Raw genomic sequence first — 13,013 nt, 5'->3', positions numbered from 1 at the left:
CGTCGGAGGCAGCGCATGTGGAAAGCGCTCAGTTTCCTCTCCTGTTGTGGGCGAAGAGTCCATGACTCGCTGCAGTACAGAAGTGTACTCAGGACGCAAGCTCTGTAGACCTGGATCTTGGTATGTTCCGTCAGCTTCTTGTTGGACCAGACTCTCTTTGTGAGTCTGGAAAACGTGGTAGCTGCTTTACCGATGCGCCTGTTTAGCTCGGCATCGAGAGAATGAGTGTCGGAGATCGTTGAGCCAAGGTACACAAAGTCATGGACAACCTCCAGTTCATGCTCAGAGATTGTAATGCAGGGAGGTGAGTCCACATCCTGAACCATGACCTGTGTTTTCTTCAGGCTGATTGTCAGTCCAAAATCTTGGCAGGCCTTGCTAAAACGATCCATGAGCTGCTGGAGATCTTTGGCAGAGTGGGTAGTGACAGCTGCATCGTCGGCAAAGAGGAAGTCACGCAGACATTTCAGCTAGACTTTGGATTTTGCTCTCAGTCTGGAGAGGTTGAAGAGCTTTCCGTCTGATCTGGTCCGGAGATAGATGCCTTCTGTTGCAGTTCCAAAGGCCTGCTTCAGCAGGACAGCGAAGAAAATCCCAAACAAGGTTGGTGCAAGAACACAGCCCTGCTTCACTCCGCTTCGGATGTCAAAAGGGTCTGATGTGGAGCCATCAAAGACAACAGTGCCCTTCATGTCCTTGTGGAAGGATCTGATGATGCTGAGGAGCCTGGGTGGACATCCAATCTTGGGGAGAATCTTGAAGAGGCCGTCTCTGCTGACCAGGTCGAAAGCCTTTGTGAGATCTATGAAGGCTATAAAGAGTGGCTGTCGTTGTTCCCTGCATTTCTCCTGCAGTTGTCTAAGGGAGAATACCATATCAGTGGTGGACCTGTTGGCTCGGAATCCACACTGCGATTCTGGATAGACGCTCTCTGCAAGTACCTGGAGCCTCTTTAGTACAACTCGGGCAAACAGCTTTCCTACAACGCTAAGGAGAGAGATGCCGCGGTAGTTGTTGCAGTCACCCCTGTCACCTTTGTTCTTGTACAGCGTGATGATGTTTGCATCCCTCATGTCTTGAGGTACTCCACCTTCTCTCCAGCAGAGACAGAGGATTTCATGCAGCTCAGTGACGATGATCTCTTTGCAGCATTTTAGGACTTCAGCAGGGATGCTGTCTTTTCCAGGTGCCTTGCCAAAGGCAAGGGAGTCCAGGGCCACGTGAAGTTCTTCTAGGGTTGGTTCACTGTCAAGCTCTTCCAGCACAGGCAGGCACTCAATGTTGTTCAGTGCTTCTTCGGTGACTACATTTTCTCTGGAATATAGCTCAGAGTAGTGCTGCACCCAGCGTTCCATCTGCTGCGCCCGATCCTGGATGACCTCGCCTGTGGCAGACTTCAGAGGGGCAATTTTCTTCTGTGTTGGACCTAGGGCCTGCTTGATACCATCATACATCCCCTTGATGTTGCCCGTGTCAGCTGCTATCTGTATCTCGGAACAGAGCTGGAGCCAGTAGTCGTTAGCACATCTCCTGGCAGTCTGTTGGACTTTGCTGCGAGCAGTTCGGAGGACCTGCAGGTTGCGCTCACTGGGACAGACCTTGTATGCTGCTTGAGCTCTCCTCTTTTCCTCAATGACTGGTGTCAACTCCTCAGAGTGGGCTTCAAACCAGTCTGCCGCCTTGTTGGTCTTCTTGCCGAATATGGACAAGGCGGTGTTGTAAACGGTATTCTTGAAATGTTCCCATCTGCTGGATGCGTTTGCGTCGGCCGGGCCTGGAAGAGATTCCTCAAGCGCTTGTGCAAATTCCTCCACTTTTCTCTGATCCCGGGTCTTGCTGGTATCAATGCGAGGTCTTCCTTCCTTTTTCGTGTGATACAGTCGCTTTGTTTGCAGTTTCACTCTGCTGCACACCAGGGAGTGGTCAGTGTCGCAGGCAGCACCATGATAACTGCGTGTGATCTTGATGCTGGGAAAGCTGGAGCGTCTGGTGAGGATCAGGTCGAGCTGGTGCCAGTGCTTTGATCTTGGATGTCTCCAAGAGACTCTATGTTGGGGCTTTGTGTTGAAGAATGTGTTGCTGACACAGAGACCGTGATGACAGCAAAACTCTAGCAGGCGTTGGCCATTTTCGTTCATCCTCCCAGTGCCAAACTGACCTAAGCAAGTGGGCCATGAACTGTTATCAGCACCAACTCTAGCATTGAAATCGCCGAGGATGAACAATGGCTCTTTTACAGGGATTTTCTTGACAGTGGTGGCCAGGTCATCATAGAATTTGTCTTTGGCTTCTGCTGGAGACGACAGAGTCGGTGCATAAGCACTGATGAGAGTGATAGGTCCTGCTGATGACTGGAGCTGCAGGGACAAAATTCTTTCACTTCCCACAGTAGGTGGGATGATGGATTTCAGCAGGGTATTTCTGACCGCAAAGCCAACGCCATGTTCCCTGGTTTCGTTTGGTGGTTTTCCCTGCCAGAAAAATGAGAAATTTCTCTCCTTGACAGATCCGGAATCTGGCAGCCTAGTCTCTTGAAGGGCGACGACGTCCATCTGCAGTCTGCTCAGCTCCATGTCGATGACAGCTGTTTTGCGTGCGTCGTCTATTTCTTGCAGGTCATCAGAGAAGCCAGGTGTCATTGTCCTAACGTTCCAGGTGCCCAGCTTTAGGGCAGTAGTTTTCTGTTTTCTGTTGCATGGTGCAGAGTTGTCGATCCGCTTGTCGGTTTTCACCCTAAACCCCACGCACCCCATGAGGTTAACGGACCGTGGCGAGGCAACACCTTACTGGCTGGGGACTGCCCAGCTTAAGGCGGGCGGTAGCTGCCCAATGAGATGCAATGATCTCTCCCACCGTCGGAAGCAGCCCCTGGCGTCATGCTCTACGCCAATCGAGCAAAGACTTATAACCGGTAAACTGCTGCTTCCCGTGTTGTGCCGACGCCGTATGGCGAAGTTGGAGTGTCCTCTCCAGTGCGCGAAGCCTGGGTAAAGAAGGTATGGAGGATAGGCTGTTACCCATGCAGCAAATCCCCCCTCTCCACGTCGCTGGAATGGTCCAATGGAAAGGCAGAAGCCAATACGGTTGGTTCCAGCGGCGTCGCAGGAGTTGCCAGAACGTGACTGTGTTCAGCCATGAACTGCCTAAGGGACTCCGGCTCCTGATTTTGCCTCGAGGTTGACTCCTGAAGCCTTTTCCAGAACTGGATGTAGCCACAAGGCAGTGGAGGTTTGGGATCAGAGTTTCCTTCTCTTAGATGAGCTGCCTTCCTAGGCTGACGAGTCCCATCTACCCGGTGGCTGTTTAGTCGCCTCTTACGACAAGTACAGCCAAACTGAGGGCCTATTCTTGGCCCCCAGCCCCCAGGGGTAATACTTAATAGAGAGAACAGAAAAAGTTACCATGTAGCCTGGCACTAGTGAAAGCTGTTTTAGCACAACTACTAAGAACCTGAGCAGGATTTGGACACAATCTCCTGAAGGGTACACCATTTGCCTTCCTCTTTACCTGGTACTCTAGTCCAGTGGTCTTCAACCTTTTCCTTTCCTGTAAGTTGCCACAACCCCACAACTTCACGATCCCATAGGGGTCCCGACCCCAAGGTTGAAGAACACTGAAGATAAGCAGAAATTACAGAAGTTGATTCTCTAATGGCCCAATCCTATTTGCACATTGCACTGGCATACTGCAATGGCAGCTGGCATGGCAGCCTCTCTGAATGTGAATTTTTTTCTTCTTATTTTTAAAATACATTTATTTCGAATAGGGGCCATTTTGCAGAGCTGCTGAGCTACTGGCAGCTTCTTGGAAAAGACAAGAGCTCTATGGCAGCAGAATATTTTAGCTCTCTGAAGTTGTATGAGAAAAGCTGTGAAGGAGAAGAAAGTATGATCTCTCTGGCTGATCTTTATGAGACTCTGGGACGATTTCTCAAGGACCTTGGTCTTCTCAGTCAGGTGAGTGCATTTGCAAGGTGTAGTATATATTTTGTCTTCTCTCCTGCTCTGGACATGTGTAGCATTTTGTGCAAAATTGAATTCCTAGAGAACTCTAGTTGTTCATTTTAACCCGGGGGGTGCGGGAGAAAACCCAAGTTTCTCATCTTCACAGATGTGAAGGTTGGTTTGAAACTATGCATAGAGCTTGTTGTAATGGCATACTTCTTCCAGTGTGCAGAGGAAGAAGTGTGTAAAAAGCTGGTTTCTGCTGAGTCAAACCAGTGGTCCATCTCACTCAGTATTGTCAATGCAGACTGGCAGATTTCTGGGTTTCAGGAAGGATCTTTTCCCAGCCCAACATGGAGATTCCAGGGATAAAACCTAGCACCTTCTGCATACAAAATGGGTGTTCTACCACTCAGCCACAGTCACTCCAAAGAATCCTCACAAAGGTGTTTGTTCTCATGATTCTCTTCATGTTATCTTCACTGTATGGAGACATGCCTTAAATGGAGTCTAACCAACAGTCAACCCCCGCTCCCTTGTCTTCTCAGCCATGCTACTTGAGATCTTTTGAGCAGAATCTTATTTTTTTATCTCCTTACTTTAAAAACACCTTTCTAGGCAATTGCTCCTTTGCAACGCTCCCTGGAGATTCGAGAGACTGCCCTAGATCCTGATCATCCCAGAGTCGCCCAGTCGCTCCATCAATTAGCTGGCGTGTATGTGCAGTGGAAGAAATTTGGCAATGCGGAGCAATTGTATAAGCAGGCTCTTGAGATCTCTGAAAACGCTTATGGTACTGAGCATCTTAGAGTTGCTCGTGAACTTGACGCCCTTGCCACCTTGTTCCAGAAACAGAATAAGTAAGGAAAACCAACTTTTTTTCCTCTTGTTTCAGCATGCCTCTTGATTTGGCATGGTGGTGGGATTCCTTGGCAGTTGGGTTGGAAAATCTATGTAGTAAGGAAATAGGGTTTGGTGGTACTTTGAAGGATGGGATGGAGAGAAGTTGTAGGAAGTTCTTGGATTGATAGAGGGTTTGATGTAACATGATTTTTACTGTATCTTAAGGTTTACTGAAAATTTAAACAGGGATGAGGTAAGAGATTGGAATGAATTATTCCACAATGTACATTTCAGGAAACTGTGTGAGATAAAAGGTGTTAAATTGCAAACAACCCTGAACCTGCGAGTCGTTAGTGCCAAACATTTTATGGGTCTGTGCACAAGTTATTTTCAAATCATGTTAAGGAATAGTTTTTGCTTGGTTTCATTGTGCTTGCTTCCACATAAAGGTCAGTCATTTATTATCTCAGTAACAGCCTAGACAAAGTGAAATTGCACTTGCTGGTCACAGGCACAAGCGTGAATTGCATCTACATAGAGCAGTGGTTCCCAAACTGTGGGTTGGGACCCACCATTGGGTCGTGACTTGAATTTTGGTGGGTTGTGAAATGGACAAGCTGATAACTGACAAGGAAAAGTATTGATCCCTATGGAAAGCGAAACTGAGCCACATGTGTACGTTTACTTGCAAGTCGGCAAGTGTGCCTTGACTCTTATTGAAGGCTAGATGAAGGAGCATACAAGGCCACCAGAATGGAACATGGAGTTCCAGAAGGCAGTTTACCCTCACCATAGTGAAAAGGATAACAACAGAGCTTGAGCACAACTTTTGAGGTACAGTGAAACTTGTTTTTAGTCTAGTACAGCTAGTTGGATCCCGATAGAGTGTCATTTCCAAAAGTTGGTCCTGGTGCTAAAAAGTTTGGGAACTACTGGCATAGAGCATAGGAGGTAACGTATGACTTGGATATCTGCACTGTACAAGCATATGCAGTATCACCCAACTTCTGAGATTCTGTTGAATTTCTAGAAGACTGTAAGAAAGCAGAAATTTGGGGAAGTGATACTGTTTCAAAATCTGTTGAACTCTTTGCCATGTTGTTAACTGAGTCTTTGCCATTCATTTTAGATATGAACAAGCAGAACACCTGAGGAAAAAATCCTTCAAAATTCAACAAAAAGCTGCGAGGCGGAAAGGCAGCCTGGTAAATGAAGTTGGTTCATCATAAGGCTCTGTTTTATGACAGTTTGTACAAGTAGTACTGACAGTGCTAGTCCCTTCAAGCCCGGAAAGCGGAAGCAGGCTATTGTGAACTGGAATAGCTATTCTAGACAAAGTGGGTTCATGCACTTCACACCTTTGGGTATCACAATATATTACAGTTACATGTTGTTGTAAAGTATGGCTTCACCTTTGCTTGGAAAGTTGTAAAGATGCTTACACCATACCCACAGGAATGTGTATTTTGGTAGAGGTGGGGGTTAGTTATAGATCCTTAACATTAGATTGTCAAGTTTCTCTTTGTTGTGCTTTAGTATGGATTTGCTCTTCTACGCCAACGAGCCCTCCAGCTAGAAGGACTCACTCTGGGAAAAGACACCTCTGATAATGCTCGGACACTCAATGAGCTTGGAGTTCTCTACTACCTCCAAAATAATCTCGAGTAAGTGCATTCATGGCTAGGAAGAATCTTTTTCATTTCAAGAAGAATTGGAAGGGCAAATTAAATGCATAATTGTAGTATATGATGTGCTCTTTCTACCTGTCAGAAATGGAGCATAATGGCTATGGAGTTGAATTCTACCATACTGGTGGAGCAAAGGGTGTACAACCATTTTTTTAAAAATGGTGGTTGTTACCTAAACTTTGACGGTCTTTGATAGAGGTGCTTTTCCTTTGTGGGACTGACTAATGTATCTGCAATGCCAGGTTTCCAGTTCCTCCATAGCAGGCTAACATTTCCTCTAAAATAAATTGGTGACTGCTGCTGGTGTCGGTAGCATCTTTTGAATTGACTGTGGGACCGTGCCCAGAATTGCTATGTGCATTTGATTCTAGGACAGCAGAACTTTTCCTGAAACGTTCCCTGGAAATGAGAGAACGGGTTCTTGGGCCTGAGCATCCAGATTGTGCCCAGTCGTTGAACAATCTTGCCGCTCTCAGCAATGAGAAGAAGCACTACGACAAGGCGGAGGAGTTGTACGAAAGGGCACTGAACATTAGAAGGCAGGCATTAGCGCCTGACCACCCCTCTCTGGCTTACACTGTGAAGCACCTTGCCATGCTCTACAAGAAGCTGGTAAGAGTCAATGCATGATGCATGCACTAATTCTGTTTTTCTTGCTTGAAGTGTCTGTCTGGTGTGATATCCCTTTAAGGTCTTTGGTTCACAGTATCCTTTTAAGATGCTCTTCAAGGCTACAGTGGAAATAGTTTTGAATGTGCTGGGTGAATGGAGGTGATGTTAGCCCTGCACACATGCTCCATAGAGTGCTTCGGTCAAAATTCTGGATCAGTTCTTGCATTATTGATGCTTAAAGGCTTCTATGTAGAGGCTGCTGTGCATGATGACTGACACATGAGAATCAGACACTACATGCTCCACTCACATCATTTTGTGAACTTCTACACTGCCACTATCAGCCATGTATCTATCAGGTGTTCGTTTTGTTCTGGGGATGAGCTGAATTGGATTTTGACCAGTCAAAAACAAGGCTTCACTGCATCTAGTTCTCTTTCTTTCTATACAGTCTAGCTTTCACTTTAAAATTTTCAAAGCAAGGAATAGTATGAATTGTGCAATAAAACAATGCCGTAATATCAATAATATATCAATAACAGCAAAACTTTAGCCAAAAGAAATGCAGAAATATTGGACAAAGCAAACTCAGATTAATAATTATCTAGAAAGTGAACTTGAGCAGTCCTAGGCATATGTATTTGGACAAATTCACTCAGTGAATCTCTAGTGGAGGGGAGTTCCCCTGGGTCATAACTGAGAGACCGCCATTGATGACATATTGGTAACTAACAGAACTCCTCCAAGACTGGCAAGATGCCAATTCTTCTTTTTAAAGCAATATGTAGCCTGAGGCTCAGCGGCTAACCCCAGAAACTGGTCAACTTGCTGTGTTCTGGACCAATTTCTAAACTGTTTCCAGCTCCCCAGCCCTGCATGAAGTATGTGCAGTAGTGGAGTTGAGTGGCTACTGGCACATGCACAGCAATGAGAGTCACAGTTCTCCATGAAGAACGCCAAGCAAGAGTTCTACAAGAGCCCCAAGCTTGGTGTATCAGCTGAAGAATACATAGCATGAGATATGCTCCTGGCTGTAGTGCCCACTGGGAATCTTGAAGATGACCCAGATCCAGGATGGTTCCCAGACTGCAAACCTTCTTTTTCAGAAGAAGCATGACTCCATCCAAAAGAAACTGTATCTGGTTGTTGTCCCTTCTTGTGACTGACTAGCAGAAGCAGAATAAATTCTGCCAATAACTACTCCCACCTGATTTTGACTTGAGCTGAGGAAGCAGATCAGAGTGTGCATTCCTTTGTATGCATGAATCTGCTATCTCTTCTGAAGTGAACAGGGGAGGCTTTGCTACTTGGGAAGAAGTTAAGATCACACATCAGATATATGCAAATTAGACAAGTTTCAGTATTAAACTTTTCTTGGGTTTACTGTAAAGCCCGGAAAGTATACATAGCTATGCAAATAGCCTCTAGTTTTTCATGTTAGTTTTAACCAGTGATTTATGATCAAAGTAGACAGAGTGTATGCACTGCTCCTCTGAAACAAGCCTGTCTGAATGTTTCTAGCAAGATAATGTTTGCTTTACTTCCTAGGGAAAGCTGGACAAAGCTGTGCCACTATATGAGTTAGCTGTTGAAATCCGGCAGAAATCCTTTGGTCCAAAGCACCCGAGTGTGGCTACTGCTTTGGTGAACCTGGCAGTTCTTTACTGTCAAATGGTAGAGGTTTATCCTTTCTTTTGCACTTTTTTTTTCATAAGATACTGAGGTGGTGGGGAGAGCAGACATGGGATTCTAAGGAAAAAATGTAACCAGTGTTCCCTGTAAGGAATAATCTTCTTTTGCATTTTATGTTTTTGCCTCTTCTGATGAGATTCTTTGGTTTGGCAGCCTGGCTTGCTTTGGAAACAAATTTTTTGTTTCCAGCTCTGTGATGTTTATGACAGTTTGAGCCTAAAGGAAAAAGTTATTATAACCACTTCTGCCTTTTGGCTAAACTGCAAACATAACATTTTAATGAAAAGTGGGACTATTCAGAACCTTAAAACAGATTTAAGCCAAGACCCAGTGTTTTCATGTTGACTAATATAAAGAACAAATGTTCTGTCATGCTTGTTCTAGCAAGTCACTTTTCTCTTTTCTACCCCGTCTAGAAAAAACACTCAGAAGCCTTGCCGCTTTATGAGCGTGCACTAAAGGTTTATGAAGACAGTTTTGGGCGTATGCACCCTCGTGTAGGAGAAACATTGAAAAATTTGGCTGTGCTAAGGTAATCTTTACTTGAACTTATCTTGTTAAAGAATAAATTAAAGCAACACTTGGAGGCCCCCTGCTTATCTAATCAGAACAGTGTGCATTTCACTCCTGTTCACTCCTGTATTCACTTGAGCTGGAGAAGCAGATTAAAGTGTGTTTCCTTTGCATGGATCTGCTGGCTTCATTAAAGTGTGCAGGAAGGCTTTGCTATAGGGTGGGAGTTCTGCTTGCACATCAGATCTTCCACAGCCATAACAAAACCATAATTCACTGGTAGAGTGCGTGTTTTCCATGCAGGAAGTCCCAGACTTAACCCCTGGCATCTCAGGTAGGGCTGGGAATGATTCAAGGCTGAAACTCTTGAGAACTGCTGCCAGCCAGTGGTCCTTCTCTGTATGTGGCAGCTGCAGCCTTCTGTGCAGAACCACCCTCAGTATCAGAACATAAGGAATCAGCCCACTTTTCAATAAAGTGTGTGGCATCCTTCATTGTTTTGTAACAAACTGATTGTACTTTCTGATGTAACTGTGGCAAGAGAAACTTCACATGCTTCAGATGGTTGACCATGGTGGAAATTTGGAAAATAATGTACTGAACTTCATGTAGCTTTGTTGTGATTTGGCAGGGCTCTTATTTTTATTGGGGGGTGCTTTCAAGAAAATGGGTATACACTGAAAAATAAGGCTGATGTTCTTTAACAGTATTCATGAGCCTGCATTTCTAGAATCACATTCAACCTGAAATAAGGCGTTTCATATATTACAGCTTAGGTTTTCATAGAAATAAAGGCTGTTTTAATGCTCCAGACAATGGGATATCCCATATAAAATAATACCAGTCTCATAAGAACTAAAGCAATTGATGGGGGAAAATGTGGCCATGCTCTTTCGAAAGCAGGAAACAGATCAAAGAGGATAAATCTGGTGTCGCTGCAGAGCATGACAAAGACCTTGTTCTTACTGAATTGACCCCTCTCTTGAGCAGAAGCTCGTATGACATGTATTCTCTTCTGTATAAAGAAGTTCCCTACACATAGAAAACTAGCATGTTAGGGAGATGTCTGAGGTACATTGGGTCTGCCTTCTCTGCAGGTTTGGCACCCATGGGTGCCAAACCCATGGGTTTGACTTTATATGGGTGCCGAGTCCATGGCTGGAGGACCTCCCAGAAATGATTGGAAGACACTTCCAATTGTATATGGAAGGCCTTTGAGGCGCTCTTCACAGATTTGTTTAACCGTTTAAATCGGTACCCACGGGGGGTCTGGGAACAAATTCCCTGCAGATAACTAAGGTAGATCCTTTTTCCTCAAAAGGCTAATATTCTGTGTGCAGAGAACTTTATGGAGAAGCAATAGTCTCGCAATAATCTCTCGCAATCTGATACAATACAGTCCAAACTCAGGTTTGCTACTTCAATGAAATGCAGGCCAGGAACAAGAGTTGAATAAGAGGAACTTAAAAATACACTTCTGGGTGTCACCTAGTTTCACAGGGTGGTTACAATGAAGAAATTATGATAGGTGGGAGTTCAGACCCTACATTCCCCACTGGCTTCCCAGCAAGTTGAATTGTCACAGTCACTTAACTCTGGGTTGACAACTGGATGGGAGAGGAAGGGTCAGCTTGTGCAATCTCAGGAGGCCAAATTTGGCCCAGAGCTTCCATTTGCTGATCCCGTATTTTATTTTGTAATGAAAAATGTGATCTGTATTTTGCATGTGTTTCAGCAGTAGTACTTGTGTGCGTTACAACTTTGATTTTTCTCCCAAAGCTATGAAGGAGGTGATTTTGAGAAGGCTGCTGAGTTATATAAGAGAGCCATGGAAATCAAGGAAGCAGAGACTCTGCTGATTGGTGGAAAAGCAGCATCCCATCATTCATCAAGTGGTGACACGCTCAGTTTGAAGAGTGTTTTCTCCCCTAATGCTTTTCTCCAACATGGACAAAGTTGATGCAGACTGATATGACAGATACAAGACAACACTTGTCATCAAAGAAGGGGGGGCAGGTAGAAATATTGGGCTTCCCATGGTAAGTTCTTCCTTTACAGTAAATGGAAATTCAATCATTAAATTGATTCAATTTAATGATCACTTTAAATTGATTGAATTTCCTCTTGCTCCAAATAAGACAGGACTATGCTAATAAAGAGTATTGCAGACTCTGGAAGGAGGTACTCCCTCAGTTTGATCCTCAACTCCCTGTTGAGTATATGCAACATTGGGCAGAAATGGCTTAAGCTTAAAAGGAACTTGCTCTGTTTCTGCCAATTAGTACTTATAATTGAATAATAGCCAAATCTTGTTAACTTCAATTTGAAACTGAATGTAGTATAGACTGTAAAAAACAATTCATCTGGGTGGGTAGGATGTCTTCTGTCGATTGTGAAGAAAGACTGTATCATGGTTAAGTTCACAAAAAGTCCATTTCTTTCTCTTACGGTGGAGCGGGGGATCCAACAGCCACTTCATCTGGTTAGGAAGGGAAAATTACTGATTCTCTGGAGGCCCAGACCTGAACTACCTATACTCTTCTACCAATGCAGAGATTGTAGAAGCGGATAAAAGGAGGGATGGATGTGTAGGAAACAGCTTTGCTTTCCTGAGAGGCAGTGTAAACACTGAATGTTCACTGCACTGCATGCAAGATGAGTTACTATTCCCCTGAGAACCTGTAGATGTGAAGGTTCATAAGCCAGCACAATACAAGTCTTAATCCATCTTGATAGTGTCACTTTGGGGCCTTCTTGGCCAGGGTGGGTGGATAGATGCAAGGAAGGAGACAAACTTCAGTGGAATGGAAATTCTTGGTTTGGCGCATGTAGTCATTTAGTGTCATTCTGGTAGGTTGAGGTCTTAACAGTGGAGCTCAGGGTTAATTTTTGCTAGGAATCTTGTATCAGTCCTGAGATCTATGGTGTCTGTGGAAAGTGTATAGCATTTTTTTCTGAGTAGTAAGCAGTCTTTTAGTACCCACTGGCTCCTTCTGTGGGAGGCGTCAAATAGATCTTACTGCAATGACAGTGGTCTTTGGCTTTCCAGTGGTGCTCAGAGCTTTCATGAGTTCATCAGCTAGCAAGGAAGTAGTATCAACAACGCATCTAGGGTTTGCATACCCCTCTTGGATAGGTTCTTATCCTGTAGGCACTTAAGCCAAATGAGCATTTACCCTGTTATTTAGTTGACAGCCATTACACATGTTCAATCACATAAAAGGGAGATCAGAAACCAGTCAGGAGTGGAGGGACAGAGGGAGGACTTCTTTATATGCTGCTTTATGACCACTTCAAGGTAGCTGGTGTCTGGCCCTTCTGAAGAGAAGCATTTGTGTCTCACCTTGGCAGCTTTAGCAAAGATGGGAAAGGCCAGGAGCACTGACAGATAAATTCATGCTCCCAAGTACCATGTCCACATAATCAGAATTCACAAGTTGAAAATGGTCTAAAAACAACAGAACAAGTGACCAAGGCAACTCTACATTAGAATTGTCCCTGGAGCAAGCAAGGGGAGCAGCCCATCCAAAGATGCTGACAAAATAAGGCTTAATCTAGGGAGGTACAAAGGAAAGGACAATAGTGACTAAGCACCTACTTAAAGCACTTAACTTTCTGAATTGCTGACCACTGTGTGAGACCTTCCACACAGTTAAAGTAGTGTTAGTGACTGACGGCCCAGTTCTGAACATTAGTAGATTAAAATCCTACTGATTGCAAG

The 13,013-nt window shown here is 44.6% G+C and overlaps 1 protein-coding gene across 1 annotated transcript in view; it reads left to right on the top strand.

The window, feature by feature from the left end:
• NPHP3 (nephrocystin 3) overlaps positions 1 to 11,363 on the top strand; it is a 42,003-nt gene extending 30,640 nt beyond the window's left edge. The window contains exons 20-27 of the mRNA XM_066627590.1: positions 3,767 to 3,956; positions 4,563 to 4,804; positions 5,917 to 5,992; positions 6,324 to 6,451; positions 6,847 to 7,087; positions 8,636 to 8,761; positions 9,196 to 9,311; positions 11,072 to 11,363. Of these exons, the coding sequence (XP_066483687.1) occupies positions 3,767 to 3,956; positions 4,563 to 4,804; positions 5,917 to 5,992; positions 6,324 to 6,451; positions 6,847 to 7,087; positions 8,636 to 8,761; positions 9,196 to 9,311; positions 11,072 to 11,252 (1,300 nt within the window). The 3' untranslated portion in view covers positions 11,253 to 11,363. The remainder of the gene's footprint in view (positions 1 to 3,766; positions 3,957 to 4,562; positions 4,805 to 5,916; positions 5,993 to 6,323; positions 6,452 to 6,846; positions 7,088 to 8,635; positions 8,762 to 9,195; positions 9,312 to 11,071) is intronic.
• The last annotated feature ends 1,650 nt before the right edge of the window (positions 11,364 to 13,013 follow it).

Source organism: Tiliqua scincoides, chromosome 5 (assembly GCF_035046505.1).
Source record: "Tiliqua scincoides isolate rTilSci1 chromosome 5, rTilSci1.hap2, whole genome shotgun sequence".
Lineage (NCBI taxonomy): Eukaryota > Metazoa > Chordata > Lepidosauria > Squamata > Scincidae > Tiliqua > Tiliqua scincoides.
Note: the sequence above shows the minus strand (reverse complement) of the source record. Positions and strands in the feature narration are given on the sequence as shown.